This window comes from Schizosaccharomyces cryophilus, assembly GCF_000004155.1.
Source record: "Schizosaccharomyces cryophilus OY26 unplaced genomic scaffold supercont4.2, whole genome shotgun sequence".
Lineage (NCBI taxonomy): Eukaryota > Fungi > Ascomycota > Schizosaccharomycetes > Schizosaccharomycetales > Schizosaccharomycetaceae > Schizosaccharomyces > Schizosaccharomyces cryophilus.
Window position 1 is genome coordinate 1255889 of NW_013185625.1, and position 16524 is coordinate 1272412.

At 37.7% G+C, this 16524-nt stretch overlaps 7 protein-coding genes across 7 annotated transcripts; 5 read left to right on the plus strand and 2 right to left on the minus strand.

Moving 5' to 3' along the window:
* Nucleotides 1-369: 369 nt before the first annotated feature.
* SPOG_02100 (prevacuole/endosomal FYVE tethering component Pep7) lies at nucleotides 370-2798 on the plus strand. The gene has a single exon (XM_013167205.1). The coding sequence runs from the start codon at nucleotides 816-818 to the stop codon at nucleotides 2409-2411; it is 1596 nt and encodes a 531-aa protein (XP_013022659.1). The 5' UTR covers nucleotides 370-815; the 3' UTR covers nucleotides 2412-2798.
* A 185-nt stretch (nucleotides 2799-2983) lies between these two features.
* Nucleotides 2984-3892, plus strand: SPOG_02101 (ER protein translocation subcomplex subunit Sec62; the record flags this gene model as incomplete). The annotated part of the gene is made up of 2 exons (XM_013167206.1): nucleotides 2984-3822; nucleotides 3844-3892. 2 exons carry the CDS (start codon nucleotides 2984-2986, stop codon nucleotides 3890-3892), a joined length of 888 nt encoding a protein of 295 aa, XP_013022660.1.
* Nucleotides 3893-4533: 641 nt separating this feature from the next.
* On the plus strand, nucleotides 4534-6203 carry SPOG_02102 (SWI/SNF and RSC complex subunit Ssr1; the record flags this gene model as incomplete). Its single annotated transcript, XM_013167207.1, has 2 exons — nucleotides 4534-6058; nucleotides 6136-6203. 2 exons carry the CDS (start codon nucleotides 4534-4536, stop codon nucleotides 6201-6203), a joined length of 1593 nt encoding a protein of 530 aa, XP_013022661.1.
* Nucleotide 6204: 1 nt separating this feature from the next.
* Nucleotides 6205-9231, minus strand: SPOG_02103 (glucosidase). Its single transcript, XM_013167208.1, has one exon. The coding sequence runs from the start codon at nucleotides 8363-8365 to the stop codon at nucleotides 6473-6475; it is 1893 nt and encodes a 630-aa protein (XP_013022662.1). The 5' UTR covers nucleotides 8366-9231; the 3' UTR covers nucleotides 6205-6472.
* Nucleotides 9232-9808: 577 nt separating this feature from the next.
* On the plus strand, nucleotides 9809-12556 carry SPOG_02104 (Cullin 1). Its single transcript, XM_013167209.1, has 5 exons — nucleotides 9809-9975; nucleotides 10025-10111; nucleotides 10174-10238; nucleotides 10321-10397; nucleotides 10489-12556. Exons 1-5 carry the CDS (start codon nucleotides 9908-9910, stop codon nucleotides 12493-12495), a joined length of 2304 nt encoding a protein of 767 aa, XP_013022663.1. The 5' UTR covers nucleotides 9809-9907; the 3' UTR covers nucleotides 12496-12556.
* Nucleotides 12557-12888: 332 nt separating this feature from the next.
* SPOG_02105 (uncharacterized protein) lies at nucleotides 12889-14196 on the plus strand (the record flags this gene model as incomplete). Its single annotated transcript, XM_013167210.1, has 2 exons — nucleotides 12889-13999; nucleotides 14027-14196. 2 exons carry the CDS (start codon nucleotides 12889-12891, stop codon nucleotides 14194-14196), a joined length of 1281 nt encoding a protein of 426 aa, XP_013022664.1.
* Nucleotides 14197-14461: 265 nt separating this feature from the next.
* SPOG_02106 (ATP-dependent RNA helicase Uap56) lies at nucleotides 14462-16151 on the minus strand. Its single transcript, XM_013167211.1, has one exon. It carries the CDS (start codon nucleotides 16056-16058, stop codon nucleotides 14754-14756), a length of 1305 nt encoding a protein of 434 aa, XP_013022665.1. The 5' UTR covers nucleotides 16059-16151; the 3' UTR covers nucleotides 14462-14753.
* Between the last annotated feature and the right edge of the window lie 373 nt (nucleotides 16152-16524).

Here is a 16524-nt window from a genome sequence, read left to right on the forward strand (position 1 = left end):
CATTTTTTATTATATATTGGAATACACAGAGGATTACTGAAATATGTATTTATGAATTCGATTCTCCTTCTATGGATATATTCGACGTTTTCCACGGGCGTAACCGCTTTAAAACTTTACTGAATGCTTTTCGTTATTAGATATAATCTTTCTACAGATATAATATGAAACATTCTTTGCTAATTTCGATTTGGTTCTGTTTGTTTATTAGTGTAATGGAGCGAGTAAATAGACAGAAATTGCATCAAAATGCTTTTAAAGGAAGAATGATTCTTTAAAATGTATAAAGATTACCTTTGTTGATTGTATTCTTCTGCTCTTTTCTTTTGGTCAAGAACTCTACGTTGAATTCGTTCACATGCAGCATGAAGAGCACTGTTCTTTTAAAGGAGACCCAGTTTTATCACTTACTTCTATTATTTATTCAATTTTGTTTTTCTTACTTACATTATTATTCGCTTGTATTTCTTTATTGCTGACGGCTTGCATCAAGAATACAAGAAAGCAATGAACAAGGCTTCTTAACAACTCATGTTGTACATATACTTTCAAGATATCTCGAAGTTTCCTTTTTTAATTTTATTGTCCTAATTTTTATAATTAGATATTTTTCCTATTGAAACTGTATTTTGATTCATATATGAACAGTTCACCAGGTTTCAATAACGTATAATATAGAAGAACGGACTGATTGAAGCGCTCTTTTTTATGATTGACAGGAGGAAAAGAAAAAGGAAGTTGAAAGGAAGAGAAGAATATTCTTATCCTTATTGATAATTGATAATACTCAGAGAGAACTCGCAAAAGAAGCTAGAATGCAAAATGGCAGAAGACGAATTGGCGCTCGAGTTCCATCGGCCAATTCAAGAAGTACGAATCGCAGCGAGAGTTTCAGCGAATATACCAGTATCCAAAAATCTGTTGAATGCCCAATTTGCGGAATAGAATTGCCCAATTTACAGTCTTTAAATGATCACATAGACATAACTCATATTTCCACGGAAGAAGAAACACAGCCAAAGCATCAAGACTTCGTCAACTCCTGGTTCTCGAGAACAATCAATGGAGCGACCACCTTGCACGCAAAAGCGGCCCAACGATTACTAAAACTGGAACCTTACGAACAAAATGGAGATCGGACTGGTGCAATCGGTATCGAAGCTACAAAGCTTACCGATTCTGTTGTTACGAGAGAACACTGGCAAGCAGAAGTTGTCGATATGAAATGCCATGATCCCACTTGCGACAAAATTCTTAATTTCATGAATGGTCGTATTCATTGTCGCAAGTGTGGTTATGTATTCTGCAACTTTCATACTTTATACCAAGCGAAGCTCTCAGTTTCAGCAGACTACGATCCGGAATTTGGATTTTGGTCCCGCATATGCAGACAATGTTACGAAAACCGGCCAGGCTACAATGATGTGCATGGCCAAACTCGTTCCCGCTATCACACCTTTGAAGCTTTTCGTAAGTCAATTGCTGACAAGAGAAGAATCGAGTTTCTTCGTTTAGATAAGCGCATGAAGCGACTTGAGTCTTTATGGTCCTCTGAAAAGGTATCCGTTTTTGATGCTTTACTTAAGAATAAAGCAAAGAAATTGGAACAGGAAATTGTGAATTGGCAAGAAGATTCAGAAGTGGAAACATGTCCTGAATGTGGGAATGTTTTTACTTTAACTCGCCGTCGGCGACATTGTCGATTATGCGGAAGAGTTGTTTGTCGGTTTTGTGTCCTTGAAATTCTCCATTCGAACCAATTCCAGAATCTTTTAATTTGCAATTCTTGCAACCAAAATTATTTCAAAACTCTCGCCTTTCAGAAAGACAAGGACCATATTCCGGGTTATATTTTACACATTAACCACTTACAAGTGTTTCGCCATGCGCTTCAAAACTACATAACATTATACAAAGAAAACCTTGCAGACCTATTGAGTGGAACAATAGTTACCCAAGAGTTGCTACAAAAAACAAAAGACGTTCGTCAAAGATTTTCAGACTTGTGTTTGAAGTATGAATCTACGGTTAAAAAAATTTCGTCTTATCCAGTAAATACGGAAGCAGAAGAACAAATAAAACACTCTATATGTGCTGAAGCAAAGAGCTTTCTGCAAGAAACAGCTCTTCATTTACAAGCAATTCCTCGACTCCAAGTTGGACAAACTTGGTCTTCGCAAATGGAACAGGACGCATCAGCAAGGAAAGAAGAAGCAGAAAAAAAGCAAAATGAATATACGCAAATGAAGATTGTGATCGAGGAACAGGTGTTCCTGGTTGAAAATATGATACGAGAAGCCAAATTAAAACGAAAGTTTTCCGAAGTGGATACTTTAGTGCAAAGCCTAAAACCCTTACAAGAAGAAATCCAGCGACTTGAAAGAAGTATCCAAGAACTGAATGGTTTGTAATGTCATTTTCCTTCCCATTTGTTTTTACTTTGTTAAGGCTGCTTTGGCTGATATTTGACTTATGAATTTCAAAATCTTCTATGAATTAACTTATTAGAAATGATACAACCTTCTTTTTGTTAACGACTGTTCCCGTCCTCGTCATGTTTCAGAGCCAAACATGTCTAATTTGATCCGAACGATTTCATGCCATTTAACCCATAATGCTCTTTTTTTCTGAACTCATGTACTCGATCATACAAACTCTAGCTCAAATGTTGGAAATACGGACCATCTAATTTTGAATGTATATCATACTAAAGACTAGAAAATATTTTAATATGACGATATACTGCTCATATATTGAAAACTTCTCCGTCTCAAGGAGGGTTTCTTTTCGTAGAAAATAATATATTAGTCTTTTTATTTTACTATTCGAATCAGTATTTCTTTTGGATTAGCGTAGAGTCTAACATGTTCTATTTACACTAGAAGAACGAACTTTGTTACCTATATATGTGGATACGAATGTATCCACAACATCTACCAGTTCTTCAAAAACCAAAAGAAACCTCATAGAAAGGAGATTTAGCATGAGTACTCCTACAATACCTGCCCAGAATGATCAAGAAACGCGTGCATTTGCCATGCAATTCACAAATTATCTGAAATCTCGCCCAGAGTTGAAAACGAAACCTGCGATTCTCAATGGAAAACGTGTTTACTATTTCAGAATCAAAAGAGTTATGCGATTTTTAACCTCAGATGCGTATCCTCCAAAAAAGGTAAAAGGATTTCCCCCTATTTCAACGCGCGAAGACGCCATTGATGTGTTAAAACTCTTGATTATGAACTCTATGATGGTTCGGGTCGACAAGCTTCCACCGAAACAAAAAAGGCAGGAGATTGTCGAACTGCAAGTGAATCGAACACAGGATTTCCAGGACGACATGCATTACGTCTGGTTGTATGAGCCTTTACAAAAGCGAGTTATCGCTTTGGCAGTTTTGTTTGCTTTACTTGTTTTAGCACTTGTTCTATTCCCTTTGTGGCCTATGTCTATGCGTAGGGGAGCTTGGTATCTTAGTATGGCCGGTTTGGGTGTTATTGTTTTGTTTTTTGCTTTGGTAGTTTTTCGCTTTATACTTTATTGTATCACTGCCATTGTTGCAAGCCCGGGTCTCTGGTTGTTCCCTAATCTACTCGCAGACGTCGGTTTTTGTGATAGTTTTCAACCAGTCTGGGCTTGGCATAACGCTAAACCAGATACGAAGTCCAAGAAAGGAAAGAAGAGTCCTAAAAAATCTTCCACTTCCGTTAGCTCTATGGAAAAAGAGCCCTCTACTGCTACAACTACTGCTGCCGAACCTCGTTCCAAAAATACTTCTTCAAAAGTTAGTCCCAGAAACCCTACTATAGAAGAAGTGCTTGAGTAAAAACTATCATGTGCTAGATTTCACGAGAAGTTAGATTTTGAAGAATGCTTGCTGGCTCCCAATTGAATCCGGTTTTTGTTAGCACATTGACTAGCACTCTCAATCCTTCTCCGTAATTGTGTTACTTTTCATGAGCTTCAATCGTTTTCTTTATTATATCTCGACACTAATACTCTTTTAATCTGAGCAAGTAAATTCATTCATGGTTGCCGGCTAGGTCTTTGATGCTTTTTGTTTAGTGTTTCTTCTCCTGCAAGAAATATATCATTTTATTTTATTCAAAGTAACATTTAAATCATTAGGAGAGCCTTCATGTCTCTCGCTTCTGTCCTGCTTCCATTTATGAATGCTTTTGTGATATTATGAACAACATTGGCTGTATGTCTACAAGCTGTATTATCTCGTAAACAAAATTTCCATTCAGCATGTTAGGAAAGAGTTGAACTTTTCTGTTTCCAATTTTCATCGATCATAGAAATTACTGTAATGAAGCTGGTACCACTGTACACCCTTTCGGTCTTTCAACCTCGTATATTCCATCAATTCTTGGCAAACACTACACAGCGCTCTTTCATGCAATATTATTGTCTCTTTTTTCTAAATTTTAAACATTCTTAATATTTGAGGATTTAAAGACGTGCATTTGGCGGTAGTTACAGGTGTTTGAACATTTTTTCTGAACACTTTTAAGACAAACGTGAAACAAAATGACTGAGCCAGTACAACCCTCTACAGATTCTAATGTCCCTATGGATATTGATGAAGAAAAAATAGAATTGGCGGACAATGAACCGAAGGATGAAGCTAAAGAGTTTTTATTGAGTCAATTACCACCCGTAGAAGTCCCTGAATGGGCCCAGTGGTTTGATTTCAATAATATACATGAAATTGAGAGGAACGGTAACCCCGAGTTTTTTGACAATAAAAATTCCTCTAAAATTCCGCAAGTTTACAAAGAATATCGCGACTTTATGATATGCGCTTTTCGACTAAATCCAAAAGTCTACCTGACATTCACTGCCTGCAGACGTAATTTAGCTGGTGATGTTTGCGCTGTTTTGCGTGTTCATCGATTCTTGGAACAGTGGGGACTTATAAATTATAATGTGGATCCTTCTACACGACCTTCGAAGATTGGCCCTCCCTCCACAAGCCATTTTCAAGTTTTGGCTGATACCCCAAGAGGGCTAGCGCCGCTTGCCCCTCCTCCTCCTCCTTCAATTCCTCGTACCCAACCATATAATTTACAACCTTCTATACTCCGCAAAAATATCTATGACTCTGAGGTCGAGGAGGCCCTGAAGGGCAATGCTCCACGACCGTCTCCGGCTGCAATAGAAAGTCAAAATGTTGAAAAAAAAGAAGAAACATCTCCCACTCATTGTTATTCTTGTGGTGGCATCCTTGGCGGCACTTACTATACTAGTGATTCCGATCTCTCCTATTCGCTTTGTTCAACTTGCTATGACCAAGAAAGATTTCCTCCGCCGACGACACCTCAGAATTATAAGAAAATCGAATCTTCTTCGAAAAAGGACGATGCACATTGGAGTTCACAGGAAATGCTTCTTTTATTTGAAGGCCTCGATATGTTTCCAGATGACTGGTCCAAAATTTCTAGTCACGTTGGCACCAAATCCATAGAGCAGTGTATATTAAAGTTTCTGAATCTTCCTTCAACAGATAAGGAGCTTTTTCAATCCTCCTCTGCTTCATATCCTGGGGTACGGTCCTTACAAGATAAAAATCCCATTTTGTCTGTCGTGACATTATTAGCAAAAATGGTAACTCCTTCTTCCTTAAAATTTTCACAGCCAATTGAAGAGGGCAATGATTTAAACAAAGAAACTAAAGATCAGACTCTCTCAAGTATTAAAACTGAAGGCATGGATATAGACAGTGCCTGCTATGATATTCCTGAAGTTTACTTTTCTGATGAGGAAAAACGGATGTCATCGACTATGAAAGAAGCCATCGATACGCAACTGAAGTTAATTGATTCCAAACTTACCCATTTTGACTATTTAGATCAACATGTACGAGTTAAGTCTCAGGAATTGGATTCATTTGCTCAAGAAACTTATAAAGAAAAACTGTTTATGAAAAGAGAATGCATTGCGGCCAAGAAGAAAATTGAGCAACGCTTACATTCAAAGGATTCCTCTAGTAATGCCTCACCCTTTCAGTCTTCTACTGCCACCCCAACGATCCTTCCTATGCAGTCCTCTTCGGGTATGAACATTTAAATGATGTGGAGTGCTTGCAATGTAAAAGTACGAATCATTTTGTACATAATTTTATTGAAATAGATTGTGAAGAGCATCTATTCCTTTTTTACTTTTATCTACTTTATGAATGGGAATTGTCTACGTGTTAATTAATAGTTTAGGATTTTTTATATTCTTGGCATTTACATTGAACTAAAATTAAACACACTAGAAAGAACAAAACACTTTTAAATTTTAGGATGTAATAAAATTACATAAGCTTCATAATATGCATCAAATAAAAGAAAATGTATAAAAAGAAAGAAAAAGAGAGGAACTGAGTAAAATGAATACCAATGCCAATTGAAAAGAAAAAAGAGTGAAGAGAGGTAAAATCAATTAGAAACCCAATTCAAGAAAATCATAAGTATTTGAAAGCTTAACAACCATCCATAAGTTTGTTCTTGGGTCGTTTATATCCAGCCATCTCCCAGCTAGTAGCGTTATAGTTTCGATAGGCATTAGGATGCCGTTCAATATACTCTGTAGTTGGATATCCTTCAGGATCGCACCCAATCTCATGTTTTGAAGAATCTGAAGTATTCTGGTAAATACGTACATAGTCGATGTACTGGGTTTGTGGGAAAGTTAATTGGTTCCAGTAGAAGTAAACCCATGTGGGAGAAATACCCATATTCAAAACTATAATCAAAGGTTCTTCACTTACACCACGTGGTCCCACATTTCCATTACGACTAATAGCAGGTTGATACATAGTCCAAGTATATGCATCACCAACGAACCAAGAAATATAAGACTCTGGTCCATAGCCAGGTTCATAATCAAATCCGTATGTTTGATACGCATTATTGCTCAACCAAGTATTATTCAATTGTGTGGCAACAGACAAAGCTTGCTGGTATACACCTCCAGTCCAGCCGTTTACGGATGAAACACTTTGGTTATAAACAACCACATAATCATAATTGGGATAGTAATACACATCATAAGGTGCAGTTTGAAGAGATTGAGAAGCGACGGGCATACTTTCCATATTAATAGATCCATTATAAGGGATTCCACTGCCAAAAGTTCCTTCCAAACAATCGATTTCAGGGGCGCCTCGACCTGTTCCAATACTCGGGTGTTTATCTTCTTGGCCTTCGCATGCACAATTAGGTAGACGTTGTCCACCAAGGAACGATAAACCAGTGGGATCCGATTGATTAGGAGTGATTCCAGCATCGCAACTATTATAAGCATAAGGCCAAACTCCGTCAGAAGTAGCCAAATAACCAGGACGAACTAAATTACCTATTGTCCAAATACCAGGCCATAAACCTGGAGTTCCTGGTTTGCCACCAAGAGAAGCGGAAACCTCTATTCTTCCGCCTTTAAAGCACATCTTGTTCCAACTTGTGATCATACCACTCCTGAGATTAAGATTGTGAGAGAAGAATGCATCCATTCGAAGTCTAAGGGTACCATTTGCTGTCGTCGGTACGTCAGCATCGTAATATTCATAATCACTAGTAGCGGCATAATGCAAGTCACTAGCTTCCCAAAACTGATCATCACCTTCGTAAAATGTGCGACCAGGAGTATTGAATTCATCGGAAAAAACCAAGTCCAAAGTACCAGAGCTTTTAGTGTCTTTCTTGTAAGCATCTTGAGGAGTATCAGGATCCACAAGGGAACGGTGGCGAAGAAGACTTAAGCTTCTAAATTTATGGTTGGTAATACCATTATCAGATGTACTTGCAAGAGCATTATGTCCGGTATAGGTAAGAATTGGCAAGCCAATGAAAAGCATACCGGTACCTGAAATAAGGAAGATAAGAAAAAGCAATTGCATAAAACCTTCCCCACCCACGAAATAGCTTAACTTCTTAGCATCCTTTGTTGGTAAAGGATAGTGCAAAAAGTCATCAATTTCTTTGTCTTCTTTGCTTAATGCAAAATCATGATCACCGGCTGTAGGACCGGCGAAGGCAACTGCTTCCAAGCGGTTAATGTTTTCAATATCATCTACAAGACTGCTATTTTGAGGAGGAGACGTTGAATACATGTCAGAGCCACTTGCATCGCCATTAGGATACCTATTGTATGCTTGGGGACTCGGGCGAGAATAGCCACTAGCTCTTCTACCACCTACTCCGGCAGCTAGTGCACCACTGCTGAAATTAGGATTAGAAGTATTATGCAGGAGACGGGCAGAAGAATCGTTTAAGTTTGTAAACGAAGAAGCACTGGTATCTCGCGAATTATACATTGAACCAAGATCATTAACATTCGCAGGAGGCTGATTGCCTCTGGGTGTGTCGTCGTACATTATAGTTTCTTATAGAAGAAGAAGTTTTAGGATATATAATGACTTAGAAAAAGAACCAAATTCTAGTAGAAACTTGAACTTGGGGGAAATTTTTAACACGAACTTTGTGAAAGCCGCAAAACTTGTAAGAGGAGGAAAGAAAAAAGATAGCTCTTCCAGTACTCTAATTAAGCATCAAAATTGTTCTTTCACGATTTCCACTTGCAATGGTATAAAATCGAAAAAGAATAGGAAAAGCGTCAAAAATCGACAGATAGCAACAAAAAGAACAAAATGAGGCTTAATACAGAAGGCCTCAATACTACCAAAGAATGTAGAAAAAGATGAGGAAAATGAAATCAATATAACGAGTGACACAACACTAAACAGTGATTGTAAAGGTATTTTTATCGTTTGCGCGAACTCTGAATTCGGCAAATCAAGCAAAGAATAAGGTAAATGGTTATAAATAAATATTAGATACAAAGTTTATTGTATATCGCGGAAATATAAATGTCGTGAATAGAAATTTCCAAAAGATAGAACCGCCTATATCAATCGAAAGTCGCGTCTTTCTTTCAATTTAACCTTTTAATCGGTAAAATCAATATCAAAAACGTTTCAATATACGCAAATGAACTTTCCTAAAGACTAACTGCTTATACGGAAAAGTAGCAAACTCTTTGTCAATGAAAAGGGCTCAATTCTCAAAAGTAAAATGCAAAAGGATTCCTAGTCAAACTCCGTTCCCCTTTCTTTTATACTGTCTCAATAGAGATCACCCTTTTCTGTAGTGGTAGTAGTAGTAGAGGGAGAAGTCAGAATCGAGCCGAAGCGAACAGCCATAGACGTTAGGTGTCTTGCGCCTTTTGTTACTTGTGACCTAGAAACAAGTTGGGTAACAAAAATCCTGTAGCCATGAATGCTCCAAACTGTAAGAGCGCTGTTATAAAGAAATGACTTTGTATTATTATATTGATTGAATGGTACTGTTCATCCACCGTTATTTTCGATTTTATTTCGTCTATATCTTGGGCGTTTTCATCGAGTTCTGTTTGCATCAGCTATACAACAGCTCCACCTTCGTTTCAAACATAAGAATATAGAATTTTCATTTGAATTTCTTCAATGTTTTCAATTATGATACCAGCGCTGTGTTCGTTTCCTTTGTATTTTTAAAGATTATATTATGAAAACTACTTCGGATAGTATGATAATATTATATTCGAGCAACAAGAAGTCTTGATTTGCTGTCCTTCGAATGCGAAGGCAATCCATGGACTCAATTCGTATTATCAGACCGAATAATTTCGTATTTTCTCTATGATTTATCCTAAACATTGCTAGGAAATTGAATCTTCATATATAAAAATCGCTATACTCCCGTATACTAGATTACACATCACATTCAGCCTCACTATACGATCCTAGGCCTCTCTTATACACCAAACCAAACTCAAGCTTGCGGACGAAACTAGCTTTTCGCCAACCACTATTGCTTATTTGCTGTAGTGTAGATTTGAAGAATCTAATTTTAATCGTTCTATTGTGATAATAGAGTTCATGACGGTGCCGAGAAAAAACAATAATGATCTTCCTCATGTTGAAAAATATGACTCTTTAAACGGAACGTATGTCATATGATTAACAAGAGTGACTGAAACTAACAATCGAAAATAGGTGGGATTTTCTTAAAGATGGCGCGTTGCATATTTTGGATCGATTGGATGAAGGAATGTCAATTACTCGCTATATGGAGCTCTATACGTATGTTATGCATTTCATAAAAGGGACTGAGAAATTCAAGACTTTGGCTAACTTTGGAATAGGGCTATCCATAATTATTGTGCCGATGCTTCAAAAACAATGTCAGTAGAGAGTTTCAGCGATCAGAGTATGTATGCTTGGTTACTGTGATAAACGGGCAATCTTTTTTATTTTAACTCCTTGTGATTTATGGACTAACCTAGAAACAGCCGCAAACGTTTTAGGTGAAGCTTTATACAATAATTTGGTGTTATATCTCAAAGAATATTTGACGAATTTACGATTGGTAAGTGTTTTCTGGTGATTGTAGTTTCAACAAACTTCCTTTTTTTTTTTTTTTTTCTATTTCACCACAGTTCTATTAACTTTTATAACAGACGTCACTTTCCGAAGCAACACATGAAGATCGTTTGGCGGCTTACGCTAAGTATTGGACTCGTTTTACAACGTCCTCTAGGTTCCTTCATCATCTTTTTGGATACCTTAACCGATACTGGGTAAAATTGAAAAACCGGTTTTCTGATACTGTGGTTTACGATATCTACACGCTTTGCTTAGTATCTTGGTACCATCATGTGTTTGCGTATATCTGCGATGATATACTTACAAGCTTATTATACGTCTTTAACAGAAAACGGTCGCACGAACCTGTCGATATGAAGGACGTGAAAGTCTGTGTAGATTCTATAACGTCGTTAAGTTTTGACAAAGCAGATATGTCAAAGGCCAACCTCAATTCTTACAAAGCATTCTTTGAATCAAGGTTCATTTCATCTTCTAGGGAATACTATGCTACTGAATCTTCTCAGTATATCTCAACGCATTCTATAACCGATTACCTTGGAAAAGCGGAGAGCCGTCTTTCAGAGGAAGAAGAGCTTGTACATTTGTATTTGCATGAGTCCACGTTAAAACCACTGTTGGAAGCTGTCGAGGATGAACTAATTACTAAGCATTCCGAAGTTTTGCATAATGACTTTTCGCGTATGCTTGATGAAAATTGTCATGACGATATTGTTAGGATGTATCGATTAATGTCTAGAACACCAAACGGCTTACAACCGTTAAGAAAGTCCTTTGAAGATTTCGTAAAGCGATCCGGATTCCTTGCTGTTGCTAGAATCGCGCCTGAAGGCGACAAGGTATCTGAAGTAGATCCTAAAGACTACCTTGAGAGCCTTTTGTCAACATATCTTTCGTCTAAAAGGCTGGTTGAGGACGCTTTTCAAGGCGATGCTGATTTCACGAAATCTTTGGATACATCGTGCAGAGAAATTATCAATCGTAATGTAGTCTGTCAGCCTTCTTCGTCGCGCTCTCCCGAATTACTGGCAAAATATTCCGATTCTGTCTTACGAAAGAACAGCAAGGCGGCCGAGGTTGATGATATTGAAAATATCTTATCTTCCATTATCATAATTTTTCGCTACGTAGAGGATAAGGATGTGTTTCAGAACTTCTATACGAAGCTATTGGCTAAACGGTTGGTCAATGGAATGTCAAACTCTCAGGATGCAGAATCCGGAATGCTTTCAAAATTGAAGGAAGTCTGTGGATTCGAGTACACCAGCAAGTTGCAGAGAATGTTTCAAGATATTTCTTTGTCTCAGGAGCTGACCGATTCTTTTCGTCAACTTCCAGAAATGCAAAAGTCGCCCATTGATTTCTATGCTATGGTTTTGGGAACGTCGTTCTGGCCGTTAACAGCTAGTTCCTCTAGTTTTCATATCCCACCCGAATTAAAATCACTTTACGAACGGTTTGAAAGTTATTATAATACCTGCCATAGTGGTCGGAAATTAAGCTGGCTTTTCCATTTGTCTAAAGGAGAAATCAAGGCACGAATCAATCCCAATTCCACCACCACTTATGTGTTTCAAGTATCTACCTTTCAAATGGCTGTGCTGCTACTTTACAATAAAAGTGATTCGTATAAGTATGAAGAATTAATACAGTTGAGCGGGTTGAATCATGACATATTAGTTGGAATTCTAAACATTTTCTTACGCGCGAAGGTTTTGTTACTTGAAGAAGGAAAGAAGCTTGGAGAGCCGGAGAGTGTCTATACTATTAACAAAAACTTTAAGATGAAAAAGATTCGTGTTCAACTCAACTTGCCCATCAAATCGGAGCAAAAACAGGAAGTTGTAGAAACCCAGAAAACTATTGAGGAAGATCGAAAGTTGCTATTGCAATCTGCCATCGTGCGTATTATGAAAGCTAGAAGGACGCTTAAGCATGTCGTTTTGGTCAAGGAGACAATTGATCAAATCAAAAGCAGATTTGCCCCTCAAGTCTCGGATATTAAAAGATGTATTGATATGTTGATTGAAAAAGAATATCTAGAGCGACAGGGACGTGATGAATATGTTTATCTTGCTTGATTTTATTTAATTGTTGTTTATTAGAATATTATGGTGTTAATAATTTATCCTATTTCATTCCTTTCTTTTGTTAATACTGTAATATCAGATTCTCATTAGTACTGTAAAAAAAAAAAGACCCTTCTTGATACCTAGATGTAGAATTAAATATATATTTGCATGCAAGAACAAATATTTAAGGTAAACTTAAGCGAACGAAACTTAATTTTTGATGAAGATCAGTTTTCTGGTAAAACGTTGTAGATGTTTCCGGTACATTCTGGTAACATGAGAGTTAGTGACATAAAGGAGCCATGACTGAGTAACATAAACTATACTTCCGCCAATATCAAAAAGCTATAAACAAACTTTGTATTCCTTTGTTTTCATTGCTACGAAAAGACAGGTCTAGAAATGGCAGCCTTTTTTCGCTTAATTGACCCTCACGGGAATGAATACCAACACGTACAAGATCACAGTCTACAACTCGCTCTTAAAGAACTCGATCAACAAATAGAGGTCATTAACCAGCAAGAACGACAACTAGCATTTCGGAAACAAGCTATCGAAGACGCACGACAGGAGGTGCTACAGCAAATTCAACACCGGAAGTTCCGTGAATATTTACACGAGCGAGAACAGGAGGCCCGTTTACAGGAATACTATCTAGAACAATTACGGGAACGAAGAGCCTTTGAACAAGTTGTACGTACTATCGTACAAGGAAGATTTGAGGATGACGAAACTCAAAGAAATATCCGACGCGAAAAAGAAGCCAGGAGGCTATTACGAAGGATTTTGGTGTCAGATCCCTCCAATACGCAATTAATAGTTCCTAATGATTTCCATCAATTTTTCATTAATCATCCCGTTGTGGAACGTCTTTATTCTTCCGAAGAAGACCCAAGCACAACAACACCAGAAAATACCGAGTATCCTCAAAGGTCATTTCCTGAGCCTGTGCAAAATGATTCACCCATTACTAGAGCATCAAACACTCCTAGCGGAAAGCCAGAGGAAATTTATATTCAAATTCAACAGCCTATCAAAGATGAAGGTCCTCGTGTAGCGGAAATTCCTTTATCACATGAAAAAGCTCCAAAGCGTTCACAGCAGAGCCTTTCCGACGAAGATTTGACTCGTACCGAGCTTTCAGAACTAAATGAATACTTATTGGGTGCTCAACGTCGTTTAAACAAACGCGGTAATGCTAGAAAACATTATGATTCTTCTCAAGCAGCTCCTGCTAATTCTGCGTTTGAGAAGATGACTCGTGCTGCTTTAAATCCTGATCCTGAAGTTATTGAGCCTGAAGAAACTTCAACCCAAACAAGAAATCCTTTGGAAACTTTATTGTCTAGCGGACACTATTCTATAGTAAACAGCGATGATGAATCGGGACCTCCTGAATATGAACCTACCTCAGCTGTTCCAATTGATAAAGAGAATGCTGGTTCTAAAGCTGAGCAAACTGCTACTTCAGAGGCACAAGACCCTAACAAAATTCACCCTGAAAACACTACCAGTACAACTTCAACAGATAATGTTCAAGGTATTCCCAATGATATTTCCACTAAATCAGCAACGAATGTTAAAGAAGCCGCCCTCTCAAGCAATCAGCCTAGTGATGAGAAGAATAATACAACTTCCACAAGTCCCGTTTCTCAAAGTTCTGTTCGCCATAATGTTACTGTTGAAGAAGTCCCTGATGAAGACGCATAAATTTTTGAATCTAGACGAGGAAATTATTTGTTGCTTGTTACCTTTTTATACAAATTGTATTCATCAAAAATATTATTGTATATTATGTTAACTCATAATTTAATAACCGGAGTGAATTGTTTTTTATGGTTTTAGTTATGATTTGGAGATTGATTACAAATTCATGAAGTATATGAACCTGACATTAATATCAATGGATTTATGTCTTTTAATGAATGTATCTCATACGTACAGGATCTGTAAATCATACATAAATGTTTAAAGCTGATAAAGGTATGCACGCTACTACGCATAAGCTAGAATTTTCAACCCATCATTCTCACTAGCTAGAAATACAAAAGAATGAATAACAGAGGCCTCAATGTCACCAAAAAAGAAAGTATAAAGTCACCACTAGTAGTAGGACAGAAAAGAACGAGGGTAAAACAGAATAAGTGTACAAGAAGGTAATAATATATAAACAGTTGTAACGCAATGTCGCACTAAGAAGATCGCACAGGAAGGTATTGAAAAGCATAAGGGAATATAAGAAAATTTTTTTGTTTCTATGAATAAAACTAAGCATTCATGTAAGAGCTGACATCAATTTCATCAGGGAGCTCAGTGATATTAACCTCAAAGCGTTCCTGGATCTTGTCCAAAATTTGAGAGTCTTCATCGGAGCTAGCGAAGGTAATGGCCAAACCCTTGGTACCGAAACGACCAGCACGGCCGACACGATGAAGATAAGTATCAGGAGAATCGGGCATGTCATAATTAATTACAATGTTGACACGTTCAATGTCGATACCACGACCAAAAACATCAGTAGCTACGCAAAGACGCTTATCAAAGTCCTTGAAAGCCTTGTAACGCTTAATACGTTCCTCCTGAGGAAGACCACCATGAATACAAATAGAAGGGAAATTGCATTCTCGTAAGAGACGATCCAACTCGTTAGCACGGCTAACGGATTTTACAAAGATAACCACCTGGTTAAACTCCAAAGAGTCAAGCAAGTCGTTAATTTTTCTGTTCTTCTCCTTTTCTTGAAGTTTAACAAAGTGTTGTTGAAGACCGTGAAGAGTAAGCTTAGTCTCATCGTCAACGTAAATTTCTAAAGGATTTTGCATAAACTTCTTGCAGATAGGACGTACTTCGCTAGAAAGGGTGGCACTAAACATCATAACTTGCTTTTGAGGAGGAGTTGCACGGAAAACCTCTTGAATATCACGACGCATGTCTACACTATCTAAGAGCTTGTCACATTCATCGAGAACGAAATGCTTAACGTTGTTCACACGCATAATCTTTTCACGAACAAGAGCATTTAAACGACCAGGAGTAGCGACGACGATATGAGGAGCCTTAGCTTTGTCTTTGAAAGCCTCCATATCTTGCTTGATGTTTATACCACCATAGAAAACAGAAGTACGAACATCAGGCAAGTATTTACTGAAACGAGCATATTCATTCTTGATTTGGAATGCAAGCTCACGAGTGTGGCACAAGACTAAAACAGAAACCTCCCCGTCAACAGGTTCAATTTGCTGAAGGGTAGATAACACGAAAACGGCGGTTTTACCCATACCGGACTTCGCCTGACAAAGAACGTCAGTTCCCAAAATGGATTGAGGAATGCAGACCTGCTGCACTTCCGAAGGATGCTCAAATCCGCTATCAGTAATTGCACGAAGAAGTTCAGGCTTTAACAAAAAGTCACGGAAACCAGTGGAGTGGATACCAACGTAGGAACCTTTCTTATCGGATTTTTCACCATTTTCAGTAGTTTCTGCTGTAGTAGTAGTTCCTTGAGCAGATTGGTCCTGAACCAAATCTTCCTCTTCTTCGTAGTCAATTAAATCCTCCTGAGCAGATGCCATTTTACCAATTTCTCTTTACTTGGTGGTTGGTAAAAGATAGAAACTTTGGTCGACGTGCACGCATGCCCATGACTGGCATAACCATAACGATACGTTGCTTTGCGTTAAACCAAGAAAAAGAGTTGTTGGATTGCACTATATTGTAAACAAATTTGCTTTTGTGGTTTCTGTATGTCAATGGATTTGAATATCTCAGTTTCTAAATTTGTTTGCTATCGTTTTAAATAGAATCAAAAAGATCGATTTAAGCTTACCCTGAATAGTTGTTCAAAGCAAGTTTGTCTACCCAAAAAAAAAATTGATAATCAACAAGGGGTATAATGTCGGAGAGTTATTCCGCATAACCTAGATATTTACAGTCCGCGATTGAATTCCACCTTTTTTAAACTGTTACCGTTTTCATCCTTCAAGTTGTGAAACTTGGATTCTAGTTTCATGGGAGAAATAGTCTCTCTACCAGGAAAAA

Bases quoted from the DNA above. Each gene is read 5' to 3' on its own strand.
- SPOG_02100 (XM_013167205.1), top strand. From the start codon at position 816: ATGCAAAATGGCAGAAGACGAATTGGCGCTCGAGTTCCATCGGCCAAT.
- SPOG_02106 (XM_013167211.1), bottom strand. From the start codon at position 16,058: ATGGCATCTGCTCAGGAGGATTTAATTGACTACGAAGAAGAGGAAGAT.
- SPOG_02103 (XM_013167208.1), bottom strand. From the start codon at position 8,365: ATGTACGACGACACACCCAGAGGCAATCAGCCTCCTGCGAATGTTAAT.
- SPOG_02104 (XM_013167209.1), top strand. From the start codon at position 9,908: ATGACGGTGCCGAGAAAAAACAATAATGATCTTCCTCATGTTGAAAAA. The intron at 10,239-10,320 runs GTATGTATGCTT...ACCTAGAAACAG, and splicing joins AGAGAGTTTCAGCGATCAGA to CCGCAAACGTTTTAGGTGAA. The intron at 10,398-10,488 runs GTAAGTGTTTTC...CTTTTATAACAG, and splicing joins ATTTGACGAATTTACGATTG to ACGTCACTTTCCGAAGCAAC.